This window comes from Panulirus ornatus, chromosome 71 (genome assembly GCF_036320965.1).
Source record: "Panulirus ornatus isolate Po-2019 chromosome 71, ASM3632096v1, whole genome shotgun sequence".
Taxonomy (NCBI): domain Eukaryota; kingdom Metazoa; phylum Arthropoda; class Malacostraca; order Decapoda; family Palinuridae; genus Panulirus; species Panulirus ornatus.
In genome coordinates this window covers 13997125-14023328 of record NC_092294.1, presented here as the reverse complement: position 1 = coordinate 14023328, position 26204 = coordinate 13997125, and the positions used below count along the sequence as shown (strand labels likewise).

At 38.0% G+C, this 26204-nt stretch overlaps 1 protein-coding gene across 1 annotated transcript in view; it reads right to left on the bottom strand.

Annotated features, from left to right (window-relative positions):
* The window catches only part of LOC139747960 (potassium voltage-gated channel protein eag-like), a 266033-nt gene that overhangs the window by 15533 nt on the left and 224296 nt on the right, over positions 1-26204 (bottom strand). Inside the window, exons 13-18 of the mRNA XM_071660468.1 lie at positions 13768-13918; positions 10960-11258; positions 10318-10433; positions 2608-2746; positions 719-806; positions 396-505 (exon numbers count right to left, since the gene is read on the bottom strand). Of these exons, the coding sequence (XP_071516569.1) occupies positions 396-505; positions 719-806; positions 2608-2746; positions 10318-10433; positions 10960-11258; positions 13768-13918 (903 nt within the window). The remainder of the gene's footprint in view (positions 1-395; positions 506-718; positions 807-2607; positions 2747-10317; positions 10434-10959; positions 11259-13767; positions 13919-26204) is intronic.

Genomic DNA, 26204 nt, shown 5'->3' with positions numbered 1-26204 from the left:
AAAAAATATTACATTTTCCTGTCACCCTCTCTGTTATCTATGTCTTCACAGAAACAACCATTCTGTAGTGGCAGCAGGAATCGAGCCTAAGTATGTTAATTTTGCTCCTGGAATCACTTCATCTGCTACTGAGGATTACTAACTCATTCAAATTCCCCAAAGCCAAAAATGTGTCAAAAAATTTTACCATGACTCCTAAACTATCTTATATGCCTCCATTATCATACAGTAAATGAGCACTCTGGTACAAAAGACTAGTAGTTTGGGTCTCATTCAACAAAACAGTCCCTAAATAGCAAACAATTTTGCAAATATAGATCAACAATTCAGTTACAAAAGATCAGCCTTTGTGCTTCCAGGAGCATGAAAACAGAAGAAGGTGGATAAAATGGTACCTTAGAGAGATTGGTATTGTGTTTGTTGTTGCCAATACTTCGCAACACTCCATCCTGCATAAGATTTTTCTTGTTGCACTCATCTGTAGTGGAGCCTTCGTCATCACCACCTGTAAAATGAGTGATCTTAAGTCACACATCTACCACAGTAATTAATTAACAAGCTTATATGAAGCAAATGCAATCACTCCAAAATTGCTATATAAGTGGGTATCAGCAAACAAAGCTACTTCACAAGATTTCAGAGTAGGCAGTGTTGGCATCAAACAATATACTCATAGTTAATATCATGTATTATTGAACAGAGTCTCACATGACTGTACCTTCGTTCCTACCAAAGATGTTCTTCCACTTCCGTGGCCCATTGGTCTCACATTTGTTGTTCATACGAGCTGGTGGCATCTTCACCACCTACACAAGCAAGATGTACCAGTATGGCAATTTACAAACAATGTAAAGGAAAAAAATGCACTCCTCTGGGGTGTCAAAAGACAGATAAATACAGCACAGCCTAAAGAAGATAGACAACATGAAAATAACAAAAAAATAAACATTCAAATACATTGCAAGTGATATCATTCTTAAGAAAATAACAGGATTTCTTCATATAGTTAAACAATTTCACTGTTATGTTTTATGTCTGTTACAATAGTAACCTAATACAAAATATGAGAGGTGCATTTCCTTGAAAATCAAAGTATAAAAGGAACCAGAAACAATTCATTCCAAAGGTTGTCAATTACACATCTTGTAATATTAACAGCCAATGATTTTCCATAATCATGGAAATGAGATGGAATTCATGGAATGGCACGCATAAACAAAACTGCTTACGTAAAATGGAAAATTATGGTACCTTGGTGAGTTCTTTGATTTTCTCCAGTTTTTTCATGTAAATAGCACATGTAAAAAGTGCATGTAATGACATGGTCATGGGAGCCATTTACTTTCATGTTTTGGAGATGCAATGCATGTATAATCTTGTAACATACCTCAGAGCTATTGAGGGTGTTGCAGAAAGTATTCTGGAAGTGTGGGAAAATGGTGGATAAAATGGTGGGCCTGCCTAAAAGCCAAACATAAATGGTGGAGTGTTATTCTGCAAATACTGCACCCATATTGCAGATTTTTTGGCTGTTGACAACTAAAAACCCTTTGAAAAGCAAAAAGCCTACAACAAACAAAATAATATTCTATTCATTATGTTCCATCCTATAACTCACTTTAACCCCCAGGGTTCCATCCACTCCTAACCCTCCATCCCCATCTCCTTATTACCTTACTTTTGCTCAGATTTACTCTCAACTTTCTTCTTTCACACACCATCCCAAACTCTGGCACCACTACTATTGGTACAAGTAATTTATCTTTACTAATCTGACAAATCCCACAGTACTGTGAATAAAAATATATATCCAACAATTTTGTTGAACTTGACAAAAAAAAGCAGGTAAAACTTCATGGTAGAACTTTTCGTGGGCTCCTAAGTTGGTTACAATTGTGGTGATCTACTCAAGGGCAGCTTCAGTACTTCTAACTGCCTGAGCGGAATGAAATGGTATTAGGCATTTTCTGAAACAGAGTCTGGCATTTATATGAATTGAAAATCATTGGCTCTAAATAGGATCATATCCTCAATATGTTATTAACTATGTTAAAGCAATCGCTTAACTTCTGGAAGATTTAGCACCTTACAACTGTAAACAACAAAATGAACAAATCAGTACCCACATAAATAAGATTTTTTTTTTTTCTTTCTTACTATTCACCATTTCCCGTATTAGCGAGGTAGCATTAACAAAGGAGGACAGAGCATTTGAGAATATCCTCACTTGGTCCCCTTCTCTGTTCCTTCTTTTGGAAAATCAGAAACAAGAGGGGAGGATTTCCAGCCCTCTGCTCCCTCCCCTTTTAGTCACCTTCTAAGACTGTTTTGAAAACAGTTACATAAAAAACTCCTAATCAGTAAGATAAGTTGCTTCTGTGTAACACTGTTGAAGATGTCTAAAGAGTTAAGGTAAAGTGATGAAACAGGCTGAAACTTAAAGCAATCCCACAAAAGAAACCAATGACAGCTCTTCTCTACAACATGAGATCAGCAACTTGAAACTAAGTGTCCTAATTACATCAAAAACAAAAACAAAAAAAATAGGTTTATTTTGTGTTGAGCTGTCTCATAAAAGAGCATATGATACACATAAATGATAATTACCTTGAGGGCATCAGTAGTGGTAACCACATCTGAGTCAGAACGTTCACCTGATCCCCGTTCCACGTCACGCCCACTTACTCCCACATCTGAGGCGCTGTTGGGCGTGCCAGACCCACCACCAGCTTTGTCACGTCGAAACCTGGCAAGGAGCCTCTAGTGTGACATTGATCAATTCTATGAGGTTTTTCAATAAAAAGTACAGCAGAATATATTTACAAAGCAGAATTAATCTATATAACGAAATACATTCTTATGAAATCGTTGTTTTTCAATTGCTTTGGTAGTGAAAGGTGAAGCTAGGTGCCCACAATATCATCTAATTGCAAATCCACCATACAGTCTGTGCATTTCTTGGTGGTCCCTAAACTTTGCCTTGTGGAGCAATGGAGCACCCAGTAGGCGAAGACCCACACGCTTCAACATATCTAAACCATGCATCTTTACATTCTACAATTGTTTTCTGTTTCCCAACTTTACCTTTTCTGTTCATCCTCTTCTTTCTCCTGTAGCTGCCCCATATCTAAAATGTTAAGACCACTTTGTCATACCCACCAGTGTGATCATCACTTGTACAAGTTCCATCAAATTTGTCAGTAAAGTATTACCTGATTACCTTTAGTGGGTTGTTATATCAGGAGAGTCTAAGTAAATCATCTCTCATGGGCTCTCTCTCTCTCTCTTGCAAACACACACACACTCCTTTTAAGGCAACCCAATGTGTAAGTAACTGGATAACACTGTGAAGTGAACAGGTGCAGTAAATTAATGAATGAAAGTGCAGAGTGCCGCAGGGAAGCGTGATCTTTATCTTTAGTGTAACCAAAAGGCAACACCCTGGCAGTTGAACATCTAAATTCTCCTCAAATTGTTGGATAATTTACTCTTGTTATCTTATAGAACTGCTATTAGTATCATCTTAAGGAATAATTAAAGGACCTCTAGCTCTGCCTTAACTGGAAATAAGCTATGTAAATTGAAGAAGCAATTCAAAGACCATGAAGGGAACCATAAGACTAGAGAAGAATGCAAACATAGTTTAGGGGAAGGAGTCCAGGTGATATCAAATCAGAGAAAAGAAGATGAAGCCAATAATACAAGGACAAAGTCTGATGTACTAGAGGCTGTGCAATTAGAGAAAAAATTGTTGATAAAATTGGGCAAAAAATTGTAGGAGCATCATCAAGAATTTCTCAAATACAGGAAAGGATAAAAGTGCACACAGAATCCACTGGAATGATTTTGAAAGCTGATCAGAAAAAAGAACTAATAAAAGTAGAGAGCAGGGAAGATTAGGAGCAAAATTGGAAGCTGATTAACAGTGTTAAAGTGAAGGAGAAGGATGTAGACCCAGAGAGATGCAAACAGAGGTATAGGATGAAGCATTCAAGGAAGTGTATGGGCTGGTTGATGGAAGGTTTAGAAAGTACGGAGAATACAGGACAAGCACTTGCTAGCTAAAAGAGAGGTTAAGTAGAGGGTTGAATAAGAAGATTGACGGTACCACACTGAGAGATCTAGCTGAAAAGTGAGTGGCATCAAAATTAGAAAGATTAGTAAAGCTAGAAGTTGACTGATGTACATCACTAACTGTTTTTGGACTGGAAGATCATACAAAAGATAAGGAAGATGGAAAAGTAGGAGGAAGAGCATATCAAAAGAGTGATGGCAGCTACAGGACTACCAGAAGCAAGAAGAAATTTCTGAAGAGAGGCAGCATTGTTTTAGGGAAGGGAAGTCATGTGTAACTAATCTTTTAAAGTTCTATGAAAGAGTAAGCTCAATCCTGGACAAAATGAAGGCTCAGTGGACTGCCTATATCTGAAATGCCAGATGCATTTAATGCTATATCATGTAGGAGGCTGTTTATTAGGCTCAATCACCAAGGAGGAATAAGGGGAAAGCTCCTTTGTTGGATAGAAGATTGTCTCAGCATGCATGTCAGAGGAGCCTTTTCTGAATGGGTTGAGGTGACCAGCCAAGTGCCACAGGGTTCGGTTCTGGGGCCATTACTCTTCTTAATCTATTTTATTGACTTGTCTGAAATTACAGAATCCTAGTTAAATATGTTTGCAGATGATGCAAAAATTATGAGGAAAGTGAAAAGCAAAGGGAATTGCATAAGCTTACAAGGGAACCTAAACAGACTCCAGAGTTGGTCTTAAAAGTGGTTGATGAAATTCAACCCTAGCAAATGTAAAGTAATGGGGTGGGACAAATCAAATGAATATAACCTAGACAGAAGATTCACGATTCTGTGTATGAGAGGGACTTGGAAGTAGACATTATCCCTAACCAATTGCCCAAGTCCCACATTAGGAGAGTAGCTAAGGAGACAAATTCTGTTGGCAAATATCAAAACAGCTTTTAAGTATATGGATGAAGAAATACATAGAGCTATTAATATCCTTCATAAGGCTAAAGCCTGAATATTCTTCTCAAGTATAGTCACTGCACCTAAAGAAGCACAGAGAACTCATAGAGGAAGTCCAGAGGAGAGAAACAAAGATGGTACCAAACTTAATAGCTGTGCTTCAAATTTACCCACCGCAGAAGAGAGAGGAGTGAGGGTGACTTGATCACACTCTTCAAGTTATTCAAAGAAATGACAAAGAGGACATTGGACGGTATTTTGAGAGATGTAGGAATAGAGGAACCAGAGGATGTAACATGAAATTAAGTAAAAAAACTTGTAAATAAGAATGTAAAGAAATACTTTTGTTGTATAAAAGTAGTGGATGATTGGAATAGAATGAATGAGGACATAGTTAAAGCAACAGCACACATAAACTCAAGAGGTTGTATGACAAATAGAAAGTGTTCGAGAGATGGGACCCCATGAGTGTAAAACTCTCCTTGTATGGAACAAATAGGCAATTACACATTATGTAATGCAGATGGCATACATATATTCAATAAATTGTATGATAGTAGAGAATGTTTAAGAAATGGGGCCCTACATGTGTAAAACTCCCTCCCCATACAGGACAAATAAGTAATTACACAAACAGACACACACACAAAAAAGTGGACAGGCTACCAATTTTCACATTATTTGGCTCAACTGAATTGAGTATAGTGGGCATAGTGTTAGATTTTACAGTGCAACCTGGTAAATCCTAATGAAATAAGTAAACTGTGGGGAATACTATAAGGTATAGTGTCATGTCACGGGTAAGGAAATCACAAAATAAAATCATAGAAATACATGTAGAAAAGCAATAAACTGCTCATCTAAACATGAATTTCTTTAGTCACAGGGCTTCCTTGGGCAACAGAGGTATATTTCGGCAAACCTGCTAAAAACCTCTTTGTATTTTGGTGTATTTCACTGTATTTAGGTGTTTGAGAATACCACTTTGAGAGTATAAGATTAATGACTGACTGGAATAAGCTATGTGGTGCCACTGTGAACACTGACATTAAACAAATGTTTAAGAAGTTTCTATATAGCAGAGAAGGTTCAAGAAATGTTGTCTCATAAGGGTAGAACTCTCTCTTTACTGTACAGATATGTAATTACACACACATACAAGCCAGGATCATGTGACATCACTTACAAGCCAGGGAAGTACCCAAGCTACCTTTTGTGTACATCACGCACACATGCCTTGGAAGTTACCAGGCTAGCTGTTACAAATTGTCACACACACATCTTTAAAGTAGTCAGGCTACCTGCTGTGGGTCACCAAACAGAGACACACACACATCACTTAGTAGCTAAACAGCCTGTCATAGAGATAACCTACACTTCAATGAGATAATATACTTTATTATAAGAGCACTTTAGAACAACTTTCAGAGTTAGAAATACATGAAGGAGTAAAACCCATAATAGGGTCCGATGAATGGTAAGCCAAAACAATTACGGAAAATAGTAGTTATTATATACAAGAGAAAAGTGAGTTATGAAAACTTTTGTCAAATAATTACAAATTTGGAAGAGAAAAGTAGATTTACGCTGTCTTTATTTTTAGAACAGAAGTATGCAAGTCACAAGATGTTTCTAGAGTAATTGAGCAAGAAATTATACACAGGTTTAGGTAGCCAAATATAGTTACAGGCAGCACGGATGATTGGGCAAGGTTCAGCGAGAGTCATGTGCCTTGTGTGCAGGCCTCTGTAACTGACATACCAGTTACTACCTATTCCTGTAGAAGTAAAGTTTTCACTTCCATAAGAATCTGCCTAAAGTTAGCCATAAAACATGGTCACAGTAGGCATGGCACAACTGTGGCAACACAATCCTTCACCAGTCCCGGTCAACCATAGTGTTAAGGATGCAAAGCATATGGAGGAAAAAAAAATTGGTTTTAGTCAACCCTGACTTCATCATATGTGCTAGTATACCGAAAAAGCAGGACAGAGAAGAAGCAGAGGAATAATTCTTCTTACCAGCTGGGAGTAAAAGGCTGACCTTGAGCACTTGTTGCTTAGTGCAAGGGACTAACTTTGGATAATGACTGCTGGGACAAAGACTAATTACAGTAACTGATTGGTGAAAGCAAAAAGCTGACCCAGGATACTAACTGACTGAAAGTGTGGGACTGGTTTTAGCTAGTGGCTGCTGAGCTCAGCAGAATAATTCTAAGTACTGAAAGCAGAAAACTAATGGGAAAGGACTGCTATGTGCAGGGAATTAGCTCTGAACATTAGTTGCTGAAGGCAGAAGACTAGTTTGAACAGTGACTAATAGGGAAACCAGATTAGCTATAAGCATAAACTGCTGAGGGCAGTGGTCTTGTGGGTACAAACATAAAAAGTTACTATATTCAGTGAGTGCAGAATAATTCTGGGCAGGGCAGGGCAGGGCAGGTGATGAGGAGTAATTTGAGTGATAATGTGCTTATCTACCTATGGGTAAGCATTAAGAGAGAGTGAGAGGGAGGGAGGCATATGAGAGAAGCTGGAGGGAGGGAGAGAGGGTGAGGCTCAGCCCTTCACATATGGCCCGGCAGGTCTTGCAATACATGAAGCTTGGACAGGGAATTAATCATCATGTTACATAGGCTACTTTTTATTTATAGAAACATTCTTATTATTCATTTTAGCCAAACCTTAGACCCATGTGTGCTGGATACCCAAAGCTAGGAGCACTTTTTCTTGTCAGCACTGCTGGGCAAGTGTAAGAGCCTCCCTCACGTGATGTTCTCGATCAGTCACTTTACCTGCCTCCCTTTCTAACTCCACGCTTCACACACTTTTTATTACTACAAGCTCCTCTTCACTCAAATTTTAGTAAGAAATATCAAATCTTTTTTCAAAACATTCAGGAAGGAATAAAATAACAAGAATGATCCCCAGAAAGCAGGGCTAAAAATCAAAGCAGAAAAGGTGTTTAGATAGTGAGCCTTGATTTGCCCAAAGCAGTCCTGAGACCCAATTAAGCCAATGACTCAAGAAGGGCGTGTGGCCTCTAAGTCTGACTCAACTGGTGGACACCAGGCGGCTACTTTACCTCCAAGTTTTCTCGTTGACACTGGTTGTCGGAGGTCACAGAAACAAAGAAAGAAAAGAAAGAAAAAAAGTCAACAACAGAGCTATACCTGAGATGATGAACTAACAGACCTGAGGACCCTTCAGGGGTAGATTTAGAAACATTATTTCGACAACTAAGCTATATTTCAAGTACTCTCTGATTCCTTAATGACACTTTCCTCTGGGTGTATATAGTTCTTGGAACAATTGGCCCCTAGGGGCTTTAGTTCCACAAGGATGTTGTTTCCCTATGGTACTAGATCCCTCTGAACACTGCTCTCCTGGAAACAAAGGTCACCATGGGTGGTATTTACCCACGGGTGCAGTTGTCAAAGGTACTATTTCCCACTGGCATTAGCTCCTGCAGCCCAGCTGTTTCATAAGTGCACCAATTCCCAAGAGTATGTTGTTCTTTAATGACAATGTCTCCTCTAAGGTAAAGTATCTCTGAGACCACTGTTTTCCTTGGGCATTAGTTACAACCTTGATAAGGTACTGGTTTCCTAAAAGCTCTACTTCACGTAAGACATTGATTTCCTTGAGGCATTATTCCCCCTGATGATACGGTTGTCAAAAGACAGTTTTCCCATGAGCTTTGTTTCCTTAAAGCATTTGCTCTCCGAGGACAGTTTGCTTACTGACAAGTGCTTTCCCATTAGCATTAGTTCCAAAGAACATTGGTAGATCTGTTCTTTTCCATTAAAGATTTCCTAGTCTTTGTTTTTGAAGAGGTTTGAAAAATTCACTAAACACAAATTTCCCAAGTCAGATGTCTTTCCAAGGGGAGCCCACCCCAAAAGGCTATGAGCACACAGTTGGAATGTACATCTGTTCTCAAGACTGTACTCTGTGCCACTCATGTGGAGGTGATCTGGCAGGAACTGGCACCTGACCTAGAGCTGTCTACTCATACAATAAATATACATACTTCAACTTGCATTACATCATGTAATCTAGTAACTCAAGCCATCAAATGTATTATAAATGAACAGGCAACAGAGGGAAAAATCTCTGTAATACATATCACTGTTCATTTCACCTTGTACAAATGTACAGATATAAGACATTCTTACCAACAAATATTACATCATTTTCAAAATATTTGTTAACTCACAGTATTCTATCAATAGTGAATGAAATAATTACAATAGTGAGAAAATAACATTGAAAAACAACAGCCTTTAGTAGTTTTCTTGCCTTATCTTATTCTTAGGTCACTGATTTTCCCTTCCCTTACACCTAATCTCCAAGGGCCTGGCTGCTTCTGTAATCTTCAGCTCTGGTCAATTAATCATTTCATGTCAAGTACGAAAACTGGTTATTCTACATTTAAGTATCTAAGAAAAGGCATGATATTATCAATGCAAAAGGTTCTTCTTTTCATACTTGTTTGTTGTTCCCTGCGAAGCAAAGTAGTGCCGGGAAAATTTGAAGAATGGCCTCATTTGCTCACATCCACTCTTTAGGTGTCATGTATAATGCATAGAAAGACATTTAATAAAAAAAAAAATAAGACCAATTAAGGGGGAATTTTCTTTGGTTAGGTTACCTTGAGGTCTATCTCCAGGGATGCAATAGAATATATTTTCTTCTAATATCAGAAAGTTATCTAAAAAATAAAACATCTTAAAACTTAATTCTGCTATTCACTTTTCATGGTTTGATATCAGTTACTGTGTGTCTAACTTAAAACTATTTTTTCTAAAAAAATAATGCAAATCAATCTGCACTCAAGGAACTGAAATAATAAAACTCCTTATGTTGAAATGATCACTATATCCTGTAAAAATCATGTTCTAAATGTTTAAGAGAGAAAGATTTACTTAACTGTTGTATGTGAGACCCCAAAAGACATGCAACACTAACACTTTCAATTAAAAGATTAAGTGAATACCAAGATTGACTCACTTTTCAAAGTTGATATACAAAAGCCTCAGTGAACAGCTATCCTCAATAAAAAGCCTTCCCAATATGGAAAACAAACAGCATTTTAGTCACATCTAAGTTGGTCATCTACACAGTGACAACAAGCAGGCCTGCCTTTTGTAATGCTAACAAAAAATCCAGTACACTACAGGTATCCCTTTACCTACCAGAAGAAGATACTTATAACCCTAATCACAAGAAGGCCCCTCCCTTCAATTGCTGGCAAATCCTGTCTTACTATTTACAAGCCCTTTCTATCTACCTACTACAGGCACATTCACCTAATTCTAGATGTTACTTCTTTCCTACCTGGAGAATATTTTTCTGACAAGATGGTCATGGCTGAGCTCCTGTTGGGGCTCATGTTTACGCCTCTCAGCCAACTCCTTTTCCCGTCGCACATCGCTTACCTTCCGGAAGATCAGCTGCCGACACCAAGTTTGTCTTTAGTAACATACAAAAGCTAATAGATGTGCCTAATGAGAAGAGAATAAGGGTGTCATTCTACTTCACTCTCACGAGTCAAACAAATTCAGAAATGTTTGCAATGCCGTGGGGTTTCTGGGCAATACCACCAATATTACCAAGTTGAGAAATCTAAAAGTCAGGAGTGTCAAAAACCATGCCTTGACAAAGGACTGATAATATGTTTACTAGTGATTAGATAACAATACTGAAGCTTCATAATATCTATTAAGTGATTCTCCTTACTATTTATATATTTTCATTAAGTCTTATGATCATTCATATTTTTCTTCTTCAATTTAATTATCATTACTACCTCCTTAAAATTTCTTATATCCAGCAAACATTCTACCCACGTGGCATATTCTATCTAATCAAATTCTTTACTTATTCATCTTCATCACTTGTAAATAAAATTCCACCCATCTTAAAGTTAAGTAATCAGCATCATACCACATATAGTTAGCTTTCACTGATGCTACTCACTCTGTGTCTGAGGTTGTAGGTAAGAACAAGGTTCCTGGCAAATGAATTGGCAAAGGCATGGTAGAAATCAAGCACCTCAAGAAGTTTCTCTCGTTTGATGGCATGAAGATCACAGTAGGTGAGAGCACGGACATTGGCTGCACTCTGGCCCACTGTAGGGTCCTTCCAGAAGGTGTCACCAAAAACATCACACTTTCCTAGGATGGCCACTACTTCATCGTCCTGAATCACTTCAAGTGACCCAGTAACTATAAAGCACAGGGTGTCCAGGGATTCACCCGTGTGGAACAGTAGATCACCTGGAACATGCCATTCATTTAAAAAATTCATAAAATGATTATCAAAGAGAAAGAGCAATCTCATTCAGTTTTACACTATCTGATATTTAATGGTTAAATGGTACAATACTGAGGTAACTGTAATTTACAGAGTGGAATTTCAGTATTTTAGTTACATGACATTTCATAAGACTGATATTTGTAATATCTACCCAGATTTCTTCAAACTTTAAATTAACACTATTAATGAAATCTAACTGCAGTACTGACTACATAATGAAACAGCACTTAAACACAATGATAATGCACATACGCAAAACGAGAATACATGCAAGGGAAATTAGTTAGTGGTAAACATTTCAACTTTAAGAGATATTGTCCATACTAGCTTGTATGCATTCATAAACAAATCACTTCAAGTCACTTCAATCATCTTAGCATACCATGCTAATGCAGGAAATGGTGAATATGTATGAAATATATTTTTTTCATACATATTCACCATTTCCTGCATCAGTGAGTAGTGTTAAGAACAGAGGACTGAGCCCTAAAAGGAATATCCTCACTTGGCCCCTTCTCTGTTCCTTCTTTTGGAAAAATTAAAATGGGAGGGGAGATTTCCAGCTTCCCGCTCCCTACCCTTTTAGTCGCCCTCTATGACATGCAGGGAGTATGTGATCAAGTATGAGAGAGAGAGAGAGAGAGAGAGAGAGAGAGAGAGAGAGAGAGAGAGAGAGAGAGAGAGAGAGACCTAAGGTCCAAGTGAGGTGGTCTGACCTAAAAAAGAAAAAAGTCCCCTTAAAAGTAGCAGGAGAAAAGGATACCAAAGCAAAGGCTCTCTCTCTCTCTCTCTCTCTCTCTCTCTCTCTCTCTCTCTCTCTCTCTCTCTCTCTCTCTCTCTCTCTCTCTCTCTCCCTCTCTTTCTTGACACAGTTTAAGTTACAAGGAGTACATCTAACCCCACTGATATGGCCATCTCCTGCTTGGGTGGTTAAGCAAGTCTCTCTGGAAAATCCTTGCAAAGAATATCAGAAATTCAACTTAGTTATTCTACATGATTTCCACTCTAATCAAGTGAGTGTTCACCTAACTGTACCATCAAGTTGCTAAAACCTTCAGCACTCTCCTAACCTCACCATCTATCTATTCTTCGCAGAAATTACTGGCTGAGAAGAAAATTCTGCAGTTTTCACTTAAAAAGTACAAGAACAGAATATGTTACATGTAACATGTATGAAGAAATGCCATTAGAACTCAAAATGAGTTCCTATTTTGAAATGGTTCATGAAGAACCATTAAACTTGAGGTAATCTTAACCTCACTTCAAACCACTTGTTCTTCCTCTCTTCCTATCTGCACATTGGCCTCAATCTTCCTAGAAAAACTCCTCACTGCATCTAATAGCTTTCTTCACACACCATATTTATAGTACCTCATACAAGAAATCTCTTTTATCCCTATCATTCTCTTTCTTCAGGTCCATAAATGCTGTTTACAGATACCACTCTTTCTCCAGGTATTTCTTACACAAATTGACAGACAATGCAACTGGGACCTGCTCCATTGTTCTGGTGACAGTTTCCAAACCTGGTTCTTTTTCTATCATTTTCTGTAATGTTTGCAGTCTCAAATATGACGTTCCCTCTGTAAAACACCATCTCAACACTTTCTCTTCTCATTTGTCTTCTTTCTGGAACTGAACTGTCCAAGTCTACTTCCCCTCTAAAGTATCAAATCTTTAACTTATCTCTACTAGCATTTCTGCTCCATGGATGGCATTTGCACAACTGTAATACAAAAACTCCCATTGTTTACCTCAAGTATCTTCTACCCCAACATGCTTGGCACTTAATTCTTTCTAACAGTCCCCTTCTCACTCAATCCTGTCCATAACCAACCACGAATCACCATAAAGAAATAAAACATTTATCCCTGCGTTCTCACAACAGCAACTCATACTCACAAATCCTCCCCTGCCCAACATATACAACATTAACAAAATACATGTATACTGTGATGAACTAATAAGCATGAAGCAGTCATTCTCCCAACCTAATCCTAAGCTCCATTGTCTGTAGATCCTCATGAAATCATACTCCCTCAACACATGCAAATTACATTTTCTGGTATACATTCTGATCATGAACCATCTTCCCAACATTACAAATATCAAGTTAACACAAAACACATTATGCCCAAGTTGCAACTTTCATTCTGATCATCCATTCCCATATTGTCTTGCATTCACCCCACAAATAAAAACACACAACGTTATCATAATTCTTGACCTGTGATTAGCTCAGAGGATGTGTTGAGCTTCTTAAATACTGGGAATCCTACACAAGGGGTCCTAGGGCAAGAAAATGAAGTAAGGTTTTCAGTTCTGTGATACCAGTGACTATTCTGATCAGTGGAGGATAAAGCCATGGGCCAAATGGGGCATACAACCCTTTATGAGAATACCCCCAAGAGAAAATTAGTAACAAGTGGGTGAGTTGATATGAGTACAGAGCATAATGAAAGGATTTACCTGGAGCAGAGTGGCTCATGGTGAAGTGCATGGCAAGGGCCCTGAGGCAGCCATCTGAGGCTAAGCGGAAGGCTGGATGTTCATTGAACACTTTACGATTCAAGTGGACGCAGATATCAGCCTTCATGTCCTTGGGGCAGTAGTTCAGCACCTAAGAATGGGTCAGGATTAGTTATCAGCTTCATACTGCCACTCGTATCAGAAAGCCATACTCTTGTCTTTTAAGAGCTCCAGCAGTTTACTCGGAAAATCCATATATATAATTATATATGTATATATATGTCAAAGCGCACAAATATTCTTATAAAAATAATTAGAGAAGCTTTGTAAAATATATGTATTTCTAAAGGAAAATGTAAAAGTTATGGCAGCCAAGTATAAAGAACTGAGTTATCTACAATAAAAAATTTAGATCTGCAGCAAAACAGTAAGCAAAGCTCATTCGTGAGAGATTTTTGACAATCATGATCAAGACATCAGCAAAGTGTCTTGATCTGTTCTCTGTTTCTTAAGACAATATGTTCTGCAAGCCATGCAGCAGGCTTTCATTCCAGCTTTAAGTTCCTTAATGCCTACAGGATGAAACAGCTGTATACGAATAATAATGTCCAAGCACACTGTAGTTTTATACAAAATCCTAATCATATTTCAATACTGATAAATATATACCTCATCCTTGGGGATATGACAGAAAAAATACTACCCACATATCCTCTGCTTGTTGCAGATGGTGGATAAGAGAGGCAGGAGCTGGGTGCTGGAAGTCCTCCCCTCCTGTATCAAATTTCTATACGAAGGAACACGAGAAAATAAGTGAAGATTTTTCCTCAACTGCTCAGTCATCAGCTCCTGATAATCCTTCACTGAGGCAGGAAAAGTTGAACAGGTATATAAGAGAAGAATAATATATACTTACTATATATTTCTAATCATTTCTCTATATCTACATACTGTGAATGTCAAGGTAGCTACAACCTTAGGAGTTGAGTTCTGGCATCACTCACCAAAAGGATTTGATTATTTCGCAAGTATAGCAAGTTATGGATTACTACTCCATGTATCGACTCACTCCACTAATTACACTGATGCTTATGCTGTACTACATATTTAGTTCATATTCTTGAACTAAGAAAAATTATCCAGATGCATAATGTTGCTTGATATTCAGTAACATTTGGCAAATTCTTCACATTAAGATAACTTCTCTAGCATCCACTTCCATCCTTGCAAGAACAGACTTCTCACTGTGTATAGTTTTAGGGCATTTATTTATGATATAATTCTACTCATCTATATCTCTGATGCTCCTTCCCTTCAGGAGCTCCCTCAAGGGGTTTGCCACAACAAAAGTCTCCATAACTGGGGAATTCTAGTGCTGCTTCATAGCCTCTAGAGCCTCATCCTTAACAGGCCACTGGCAGAGGGCAACTCTATAGTATAGTGTTCTCAGAGGCTCCTACCTATATTCCTACTGACTACTTCTACCTAATGTTCTTACTTCAAACCTACTTCTATCTAATACTCCCACCTAATGTTCCTCCCTACTTCTTCTACTACTACTACTACCCTTTCTAGTGCTCCTACCTACTACTTTTACCTACTGCTCCTACCATTTTGAGAAAAAGTAGGGCTACCACATAGCATTCACTGCAGGAAAATCTAGAATTAAGAGGAATAAGTTGTGTGAGCTGAGTGTTGTCAAGTGTTCTGTGTGACAAGTAAAGACTGCATGTTTGTCAACAGAATACCAGCAGTCAACTTGTGGGTGATGCAGAAGAAAAAGCTAGCTCCCTGGGTCAGAGGAGTGCAACTTGACAATCACTAGAAGTGCTGGCTTACTAAGCAGACATCATTAACCCAGGTGAATGTTACCAATAATATACCTCCCAGGTCAGTGGCTGCTTACCAGCTACTACCTATAATATAATTCTTTAGACCACATTAACCTATCAGGCCAAATGGGAGGTGCAGGGATGAAAGTATGGCAAAAGAAAGTTGGAGATAGTATCAACAAAATTCAAGGGGGATAAGAATTTGTTTTGGAATGAGGTGAATAATGTGAGAACAACAACAAAGCAAATGGGAGAGTCACCAAATGGCACAGATGGTGAAATGATAACAGGCAAAGAAGAGGTAAAAAGGAGATGGGGTGAGTATTTTGAAGGACTGATGAACTTCTTATATGATAAAGTGGCAGATATGGGGTGTTTGGGATGTGGAGGTACATAAAATGAGAGTCACAGCAAATGATATGGTGAAAAGAAAAGAGGTAGTGAATGCCTTTCAGGAGATAAAGTATGTTAAAAAAAAAGCTTGAGTGGATGGGAATGCAGCTGAATTTTTCATGAAAGGGGATGACAGTGTTGCTGATTGATTAGCTGGGATTTTCAATGTATGGATTACTTCAAGGTGAGGCACCACAACATTGTTAAAATGCCTGTATAGTGACAATGTATAAAGGCAAGTGAATGTTTGAATTACACAGGTATAAGTTTGTTGATTATACCAAGGATGTTTTATGGTGACTAAGGGAATGCTGGTATGCACAGAGTACCAGAATGAGGAGGAACAATGTTGTTTCAGGTTGGCAGAGGATGTATGGATCAGATGTTTGCTCTGAAGAATGTGTATGGCAATTACAAAAAAGAGAAGGATCTGTATGTGGCACCTGTGAATCTGGAGACAGCATATGAAAGGAATGATAGAGATGCTTTGAGCAAAAAGCTATGAATATAAGATGTGTGCAAACAGGAGGAGAGGAGTGTGAACTATTACATGAGAAGATGGTCTGTGCAGGGGTGTATAATGTTACCATGGCTGTTTCATCTGTTCATGGATGGGGTGGGGATAGAGGTGAAAGCAAAAGTCTCAGAAAGAGGGGTACATCTCAAATCTATCAAGGGTGGAAGGCCTAAGAAGTGAGTCAGCCAATGTTTGCTGATGATGCAAAGCAAGTGGCAGATTCAGGAGAGTGTGTGAAGGAGAAAACTAAGAGCAAATGTGAATAAAAGGAAGGTTATTTAGCTTAGAAGTGGAGAGAGACAGGTTAACTGGATTGTCAGTTTGATCTGACAGACCCTGGAGGAAGTGGAGTGCTATGGATATCTGGGAGTGAATATGACAGTGAGTGGAACCATGGAAGCTGAAGTGAAATGTAGGGTGGGTGAGTGGGCTGAGGACCAGGGTACAGTGAGGAGTCTGTGGAAAGAAAAGTTACTGTCTGTGAGGGCAAAGATGGGCATGTTTGATGATATACAAGTCATGACAATGTTGTACATATGTGAGGCATGAGACCGACGTAAAAAGTATTGAAGCGGTGTATTAATGAACAAAGAGACACTGCAAGACTTAGAAAAGAAAAACCTGTCTGTGAATATTGTAAAGAAACATGGGAAATGTGGCCTCATGATACCACCTGTCATGTGTCATCTAATGGGTGAAGCCATAAAACAGTTGTGGATTTGATTCATTCTCTTTATAATTGATATGGTACTCCCGAAATGTCATATAAATGCCTCTACAACTAAAGAAGATAAAATCAGATGTTAACTCCAAAACAAAGCTTGAATTAAAAGACTAAAGAATGGGGAGTGTGCCTCAGAACCTGGCCCTGCATATGACAAGTCCTGCACCTACACCACACAATTGTTTCATGCACTAGCTTGACATCAGCTTCTCCTCATACTGTTAACAATAATGTAGTGGTGAATACAGTGAACTCATCTATGATGTTTTTATTCAATAACATTTAAAATACTTTGTTCTAAGACTATTAGTAATGTATGGGTTAAAAAAAGAATTTAATAGTGCTGAATCCTTTTGGAATGGAGAACTTTAGAGATGGCTGGGAACAGACCCCCTCCCCCCTCTTTACTGTGAAAACGTATAATCATTTACAACAACTATGCTTATATTGTTAATTTCTAGGAAGGCAACCTCCATACAAATGAGGGAAACCAGCATTAATAACAACCTAAGAAGACAGAAAACTAAAATATTAACATCAGTTGTAGAAGTTGTTGTGATTAGTGTGCTGGTCATCATTATTAACAATATCAGTAGTAGTTTGAGCAGATGTAGCAACAAAAGCAGTAGTATTTGCATTTGCAGCGACACTGGTGGTAACTGTAATAGTAGTAGTCATAGCAGCAATAATAGCAATGATCATTATAATCATGGTACTGGTCATGATACCACACAAGAGATACTATCAATAATAATAATAATAATAATAATAATAATAATAATAATAATAATAATAATAATAATGATAATAATAATAATAATGATAATAATAGTGATAATAATAATACTGATGATAATGATAATAACAATAGTAATACTAAAAATAATAACAATAATAATAATAATAATAATAATAATAATAATAATAATAATAATAACAATAATGATAATAATAATAATAATAATAATAATAATAATAATAATAATAATAATAATAATAATGATAATAATTGTTCTTACTGAAAGATTGGTCTTGGAACCAATCTGTGACAAAGGTAAAAGATGGGGTCTTTGTGAACAGGGAGGTTGGCAGGACAATTCGTAATGCTACTAAGGGGACATAAGTAAACTAGACCACAACAAGATATCAAATGATTACATCAAAGACTGCTAGAAAGTTACAGATTGATAGTCTGAGAAATACATGAGGGGTGGTGAACAAATAAAGCAGAGTATAAGACAGCCAAAGTGCATATGTATGAGGAATGTAACAACTAGTATAGGTATAATCAGTTATTTGAATTAGAAATAACCAGTAAACAGCTGGTTAGTGAGTTTGGTGGCATAGGACATGCCAAACAGTCCATTCCACATGCTGCAGAAGGTAGAGCTTTTAGGTGACTTATGGGACAAACCTGTGAAAAATAGTAATAAATCTATGAGATTGGATGAGATCAAAAGAAATGTAGCAGGCGTTCACAGGAAAACGATGACTGCCATTTAAAGAAAGGAAAAAACAATAATTCAGGAATATATGAACTGAAGAGCACCAGTTCTTTGATTTTTTTAAGGCTTTTACTTAAGAACCTGAATGTACAAATAAATTGGTAAAGCAACTATAAATATATGTATTGCAAACTGTGCTGCATGAAAAGGTGGTAAAGGGGAGAACTACATTGTGAAAAATAAGGGCATGGTGCTTGAAATCTACTGACTCACTGCATATCTTTCAAACAGTAAGGAAGCTTCTGAGTGGCATTGCTGCTGAAGACGTTTATGATTAAAAAGAAGTGGGTAATGCCTGTGGGATTGAGGTGTTACAAGAGGAACAGCATAATTATAAAGAAGCATTAGGTAGAAGTAGAAGGTTAGAACATAAAGGCAAGAACATTAGCCAGACACATCAAGTAGAAGTAGTCAGTTGAAACATTAGGCAGGAGCCACTGAAAACACTGTGCTAGAGTTCTCTGCCAGTGGCCTGTCATGGGTGTGGCACCAAAGTTCACTAATTATGGTGTCTCTTTTGCTGTGGTCACTCCTTTGAGGGAGTTACCTGAGAAAATGGGCATCAGAGACATATAGGAAGATAGAAATGATTGAAGAACTGTTGGAAGAGCAACCTATGCATGGAATGGACAGATTATAAAAAAACATATGAAATAGTTTGCCCTGCTTTGTTTTGCTTGCACAATGCATGCAGTCAGTCAGGGAAGAGAATAATAAAAGGATATTGGATGAAACATGATCAGATGGGGGAAAAAAGCTAACAATGGGGGCTGAGAAAACTTGGAACAAAAAGAGGAATACGCCAAAGAAATTGCTATCACCACTCTCTCCTCATAGCAATAACTTTGACTAGAATCGTTAGAACTAAAGCAGAGCACTGGATATAAAACTAAGAAAGGAAAACCCTATATCATTCACTAGTTTACGGACTCTTTAAATTGTGTCGTAAGAGTGACAGAAATTGACTCCACTAAGAAAAGTAAGGGTATACTGTAAGAGTAAATAAAGAAACAGACAATTAAGAACAGGTAGGGTGTTCCTCAAAAATACCTAAATTCAGGTTAGAAAAGAGGAATGAGAAGATATTTATGAAGTTAGAGATGCAAGATGTATCTGTCATGCAAAATGTGCCAGGAAATGGGTTAAATGGTCACCACTTATTAGGTATGTGTATTTAGATCGCAAAGAGGAAGTGGAAAGGTATCTCAAGGTGGAATGAATAATCCACAAGAATTTGGATAATGAGTATGGCATAAGGTATACTGATAAGCAGTTTGGACATAAAAAATGTAATGGAGAGTGAAACAATCAAGATTCTGTAAGCCTAGATAGATCAAGTGGTTGAGCAATGATGACAGCATGTTGCCAGTAAATTGTTATCAACAACTGAAAACAGAGTAACAGAATAATATTGTGATATAATTGAGGAACTATGGGAGTAATGCATTATTCATTTTAGGTGCATCTGTATTTGGGAGAGCATTAAGAGCAATACCCAAGGGACATGAAAAACATCTTAGCCAGGTGGGTAATGATGTAGGTCCACAATAATTGATCAGGAAAGCACTGCATCACGCTAGAACTTCAAAATCTTGCAGAGTATCCCCGATTTGTAAGACTTTAGGATGCGTTTAGATGGAAAAACTAAATACCTTTTCATAAAATATCATCAGCAGTGGTTTCACCACAACAATAGTACTATCAATAATAATATTTAGAAACAATAACATAAAAAGTGATAATAATAATGATGATAATAATAATAATAATAATAATAATGATAATAATGATAATAATAATAATAATAATAATAATAATAATAATAATAATAATAATAATAATTTCATGTGTGGTGGGGTGGCAACGGAAATGGATGAAGGCAGCAAGTATGAGTATGTACATGTGTATATATGTATATGTCTGTGTATGTATATGTATCTATACAGTGAAATGTATGGGTATGTTTATGTGCATGTGTGGGTATCTATGTATATCCATGTGTATGTGGGTGGGTGGGGCCATTCTTTCATCTGTTTCCTTGCGCTACCTCGCTAAGGCGGGAGACAGAGACAAAGTATAATACATAATAAAATAATGATAATAATGATAATGATAATGATTTTTTTTTTTTTTTTTTTTTTTTTTTTTTATACTTTGTCGCTGTCTCCCGCGTTTGCGAGGTAGCGCAAGGAAACAGACGAAAGAAATGGCCCAACCCCCCCCCCCCATACACATGTACATACACACGTCCACACACGCAAATATACATACCTACACAGCTTTCCATGGTTTACCCCAGACGCTTCACATGCCTTGCTTCAATCCACTGACAGCACGTCAACCCCTGTATACCACATGACTCCAATTCACTCTATTTCTTGCCCTCCTTTCACCCTCCTGCATGTTCAGGCCCCGATCACACAAAATCTTTTTCACTCCATCTTTCCACCTCCAATTTGGTCTCCCTCTTCTCCTCGTTCCCTCCACCTCCGACACATATATCCTCTTGGTCAATCTCTCCTCACTCATTCTCTCCATGTGCCCAAACCATTTCAAAACACCCTCTTCTGCTCTCTCAACCACGCTCTTTTTATTTCCACACATCTCTCTTACCCTTACGTTACTTACTCGATCAAACCACCTCACACCACACATTGTCCTCAAACATCTCATTTCCAGCACATCCATCCTCCTGCGCACATCTCTATCCATAGCCCACGCCTCGCAACCATACAACATTGTTGGAACCACTATTCCCTCAAACATACCCATTTTTGCTTTCCGAGATAATGTTCTCGACTTCCACACATTTTTCAAGGCTCCCAAAATGATAAAAAGAGAAATAATAACTGAATGAAAATAGTAACAATCGTGACATACGAAAATTATATCAATCATATTTTCTTTTCACATCTTTTATTTCCCATGTAATATATGAATAGATACAATAACAATACCAATAATGATTATGACAATTATTATCATTGTTATTCTTATTACTGTCATTATTATTGGGGATAGGGAAGAATATATAATTGGCAGTATTCTTACTGCCAATAATCTCCTGCATATTTATAAAAGGTGACTGAGGGGTGGGTGCAGGGAGGCAGGAAATCTTTATTTCCTGTATTACTTTTCATAAACAGGAACAGAGGATGGAACCAAGAGAGGGTTTTTCCTCATTCATGTGCTCTTCATATTAACTTGCTCCTAGTGGAAATCGCCACACATAAGAAATATATGATAAAAATTATAGAAGTAATAATAATGAATATAATCCCTGAGGTAGAGGAAAAAGAATTCTACCTCTGTATTCCCTGTGTATCATAGAAGGCGACTAAAGGGTGCAGGAGCAAGGCGCTGGAAACCCCTCCCTTCTTGTATTTTGATTTCTAAAAGAGGAAACAGAAGGAGTCATGCAGGGAGTGCTCATCCTCCTTGAAGAATTACATTGGGGTGTCTGAATATGTGTGAATGTAACCAAGACGAGAAGAGAGGAGAGATAGGTAGTATGTTTCAGAAAAGTGAAAGGCATGCATAGAATAAAGTGAACTGGAACAATGTGGTATGTTGAGGTTGATGTGATGTAAGTGGACTGAACCAGGGCATGTGAAACATCTGGGGTAAACCATGGAAAGATCTGTGGGGCCATGATGTGGACAGGGAGCTGTAGATTTGGTGCATTACACACGACAACTAGAAACTGAGTGTGAGCAAATGTGGCCTTTTTTTTGTGTTTTCCTGACGCTACCTTGCTGACGTGGGGGGAGGCGATGCTGTTTCCTGTGGGGCAGGGTGGCGCTGGTAATAGCTGAAGGCAAGCAAGTATGAATATGTACATGTATATATATGTATATGTCTGTGTATGTATAAGTATATGTATGTATATGTGTATATGTTAATAAGTATATGTATGTATATGTATGTGTATGTGCATGTATGTATATATGTGTGCATATGAGTGGATGGGTCTTTCTCTGTCTGTCTCCTACTGCTACCTCGCTGATGCGGGAGACAGCAATCAAGTATAATAATAATGTATACATGTATATGTACATGTAAATGCATATATTTTTGTATATATGTATTTGAGTGGATGGATCATTCTTCATCTGTTTCTTAATGCAGAAAATGGTGATCAAGTAAAATAACTATACAAATGAATATCAATAATTATCCTGAGGATAGGGGAGAAATAATACTTCCCATGTATTCCCTGTGTCGTATAAAGTGACTAAAAGGGGAGGAAGCAGGGGGCTAGAAGTCTTCCCCTCCTGTTTCTACTTTTCCAAAACGAGGAACAGGGAAGGGGGCTCAAGAGAGGAGCCATCTGTTCTTGACCTACTTTGCTAATGTGGGAAATAGTGAATGAAAAAAAGATACTGATAATACTAATTGATAATAATAATAATAATAATGATAATAGTAATAATGATAATAATAATGATAATAATAATGATGATAATGATAATAATGATAGTAATAATAATAATAATGATAATAATAATAATGATAATAATAATAATAACAATAATAATAATAATAATAATGATAATAATTCTTTAGCCCAAGGTTTTCCTTCATTTATATAAAACCAGAACAACACCACTAGAATCTAATCAACTGACGACAAGAACAGTATGCTGTCCTAATTATAGATTTTCATTTACATAGGTGTTATAACAGAGCACTGATATTTGACAGGATCACTGTCTGGTGCAGATGGCCAGGGACTATTGATGTACAGTTACCTGGCCACTGCCATACACTACTGGTGTTACAGACTCTCTGCCTGTGGTGATGTCTGTTACGAGGCCAATGACACAATATAATAAAATGAAATAGGAATTAAGCAGGAGTCTGGGATCAAGATCTGGAAAGCCAGACATTCTGTACAACTCAAGTTAATTTGAGATGTCAATATTAAAGTGACAGACAACAACAACTGCAAAAATGGACGGCCAAGAATTACTGAAGTGGTTAAGAAAGATTTGGAAATAGGTAGAGAAGAATGAAGGTGCGGGAAGTAGGCAAGAATGACCTGGAAATAGGCAGAGAAGAATGAAGATGTGGGAAAAGGGCATGAAAGATCTGGAAACAGGTAGAGAAGAATAAAGATGTGGGAAGCAGAGAAAAAAAAATTTGGGAATAGGTAGAGAAGAATGAGTATGGATAGGTGATTAGATGGGGCAAAGGGAAGATGTTATAGCCTGTCAGTTTATGAAGTTATCATGTATGTGACTGAATGGGTTGATACATGTGATGGTATGTTGGTTGCTGTGCAGCAATACAAATAGCATCTTAATTCACATGTAGAAATTTGGGGTGGATCGAAATGCAAGGCAGGAAGTTATGAAGTAGATACACATGAAGGTAGGTGCCTAAAAAATAAATAGGAGGGTAGGAAGATTAGGAAACAGGTAGGTAAGAGTGAAGTGAAATACTTAAAATATTAAGGTAAAACATCGGGATAGATAAGTAAGTAAAAGAAACCTGGGGGAAATAAAGAAAAAAATACAATTCATGTATCTTTTCAGTGCTGTAGAAGGGAACTAAGTGGATGGGAGCAAGTAGTTAGAGGTCGAGTTTGTGGGGTTGGAAGTCCTCTCCTCCTATATTACTACTTTCCAAAAGAAGGAACAGGGGAAGGAGCCTAGGATAGGTAAACCCTCTAAGGTTCACCTGTCCATTCTTGATGCTACCTTGTCAAGGCAAGAAAGGGGAAACAGGTAGGAAAGAATGAAAAGGAAGTGACTGAAATGGTTACATGCATGGGAGATACACAGAATAGTTCATAGGAATAAATTGGCAAGAAAGCAGGCTTAACAGGTAAGCAGGTAGTTAAATTAATCAGCATGTTGGGAAGTAAGTTGTTTAATCCACAAAACATTTTGGTTGTTAAGTAAGAAGGAAGGAAGGGAGGTTGAAGAAGAGACAAACAGGCTAAAAGGCAGTAAGAGAGTTAGGTGAGTAGAGAGGTATGAAGACTGATAAACAGGCGGGCACAAGAAGTGGGGTCCTACACCTAGCGACACGTGGACGCGGCGGCCGGGGCAGGGTTCCCTCCTGAGGTTGCTGGCCAACACAGGGGACAGTCCAGTTACTTTAGATTTGGTAGATGTGGTGGGCAAGATGCTAGTGTGTTAGTTAGAAGCACAAGGAGAGCCAGAGTGCTGAATGCCTCAACATGCCATGCAGTACCAGGCTGGGGTAACCAGCCAGGATGGCGGGATGCACTCTGAGAGTCTCATCCTTGGAGGGAACCCGCTTCTTGTACTAGTGAAAAGCATGCAAGAAAAACTATAATAAATTAAAAAGATGCTCATTCCTGGAGAAAAAACCAGAACAAGCAAAATGATGCAAATTGTCCTTAACTGTGTATGTACAGGTTTGCTCTGAGAGCCACGAGGACACAGATGCGCGGCGCCTGCACAAAGTTTCTATCCAAGTGTTGTAGAGCCCCTTTAGTACTTTTGTGGTGTAAGACTAATGTAAGGCTAGTGTGTAGAGGAGTGTACTGGAGATGTACCACAGAGTCTGCACCTCGGTGCCATAACCTACGAGTCAGTACCACAGATTATGGGTCAATATCTCAACCTGAATGTCATAATCAGTATCAATGTGTCATCTCCTTGATTTAATAATCATGCTTAAAAGGTAAAAGGAATCTTATGATGTGAGGGTCAGCAATATACAGGCCAATGCCATGACATGGACGTCAGTATCATGAGCCACAAGTTAGGGCCAAGTTCTATGAACAATTGCCAAGACCCACATGCTATTGCCATAATCTGTAGTTCAGTGCTACAGCTTAGAGGTCAATGTCTATCTAATACCTAATCCTGATCTCATTGAAATGGGGTGGATCAAGTACATATTGCCTCTTAGTTTGCTTTTCTCCTCAGCTCATGTCCACAGAGCTAAAGTGAACTACTTTGTGCACTACTCTATGTCATGAGGCCATGGTCTCCATTCACACTTTTTCCCCATAAATGAAACGCATTCCATCAAGCTACCTCCCTTTACATCTAAATAAGCCAGTAAAACAACCTTGAATATTAATGTCCTGACTTCAGAATTAAAGCCAAGCCAGCATCATAATTCACAGGTTAGTGTCATAGCTTAATGGTCAGTGTTACCCTAAAACACATTAGTGCTACAACCCTAAGGTCAGTACCGTGACTCAAAGTCTATTGTCACAACCCTAAAGGTCAGTGTCAAGACACAGATCACTGCCATAGCCAAAAGGTCAGTGCTATATCCAAGAGATCAATGTTTATGGCTCACAAGTCAGTATCAAGCACATTGGTCAGTGAGATAACTTACAAGTCGGTACCAAGAGCCACAAGTCAGTAACACAACCTTCACATTTGTATTAAGATGGAGGTTGGTTCTAGGGTATGGAGGTCAGTGTGGCTTACATGTCAATCCATAACATATTGTATACATTACTACAGTCACAACCC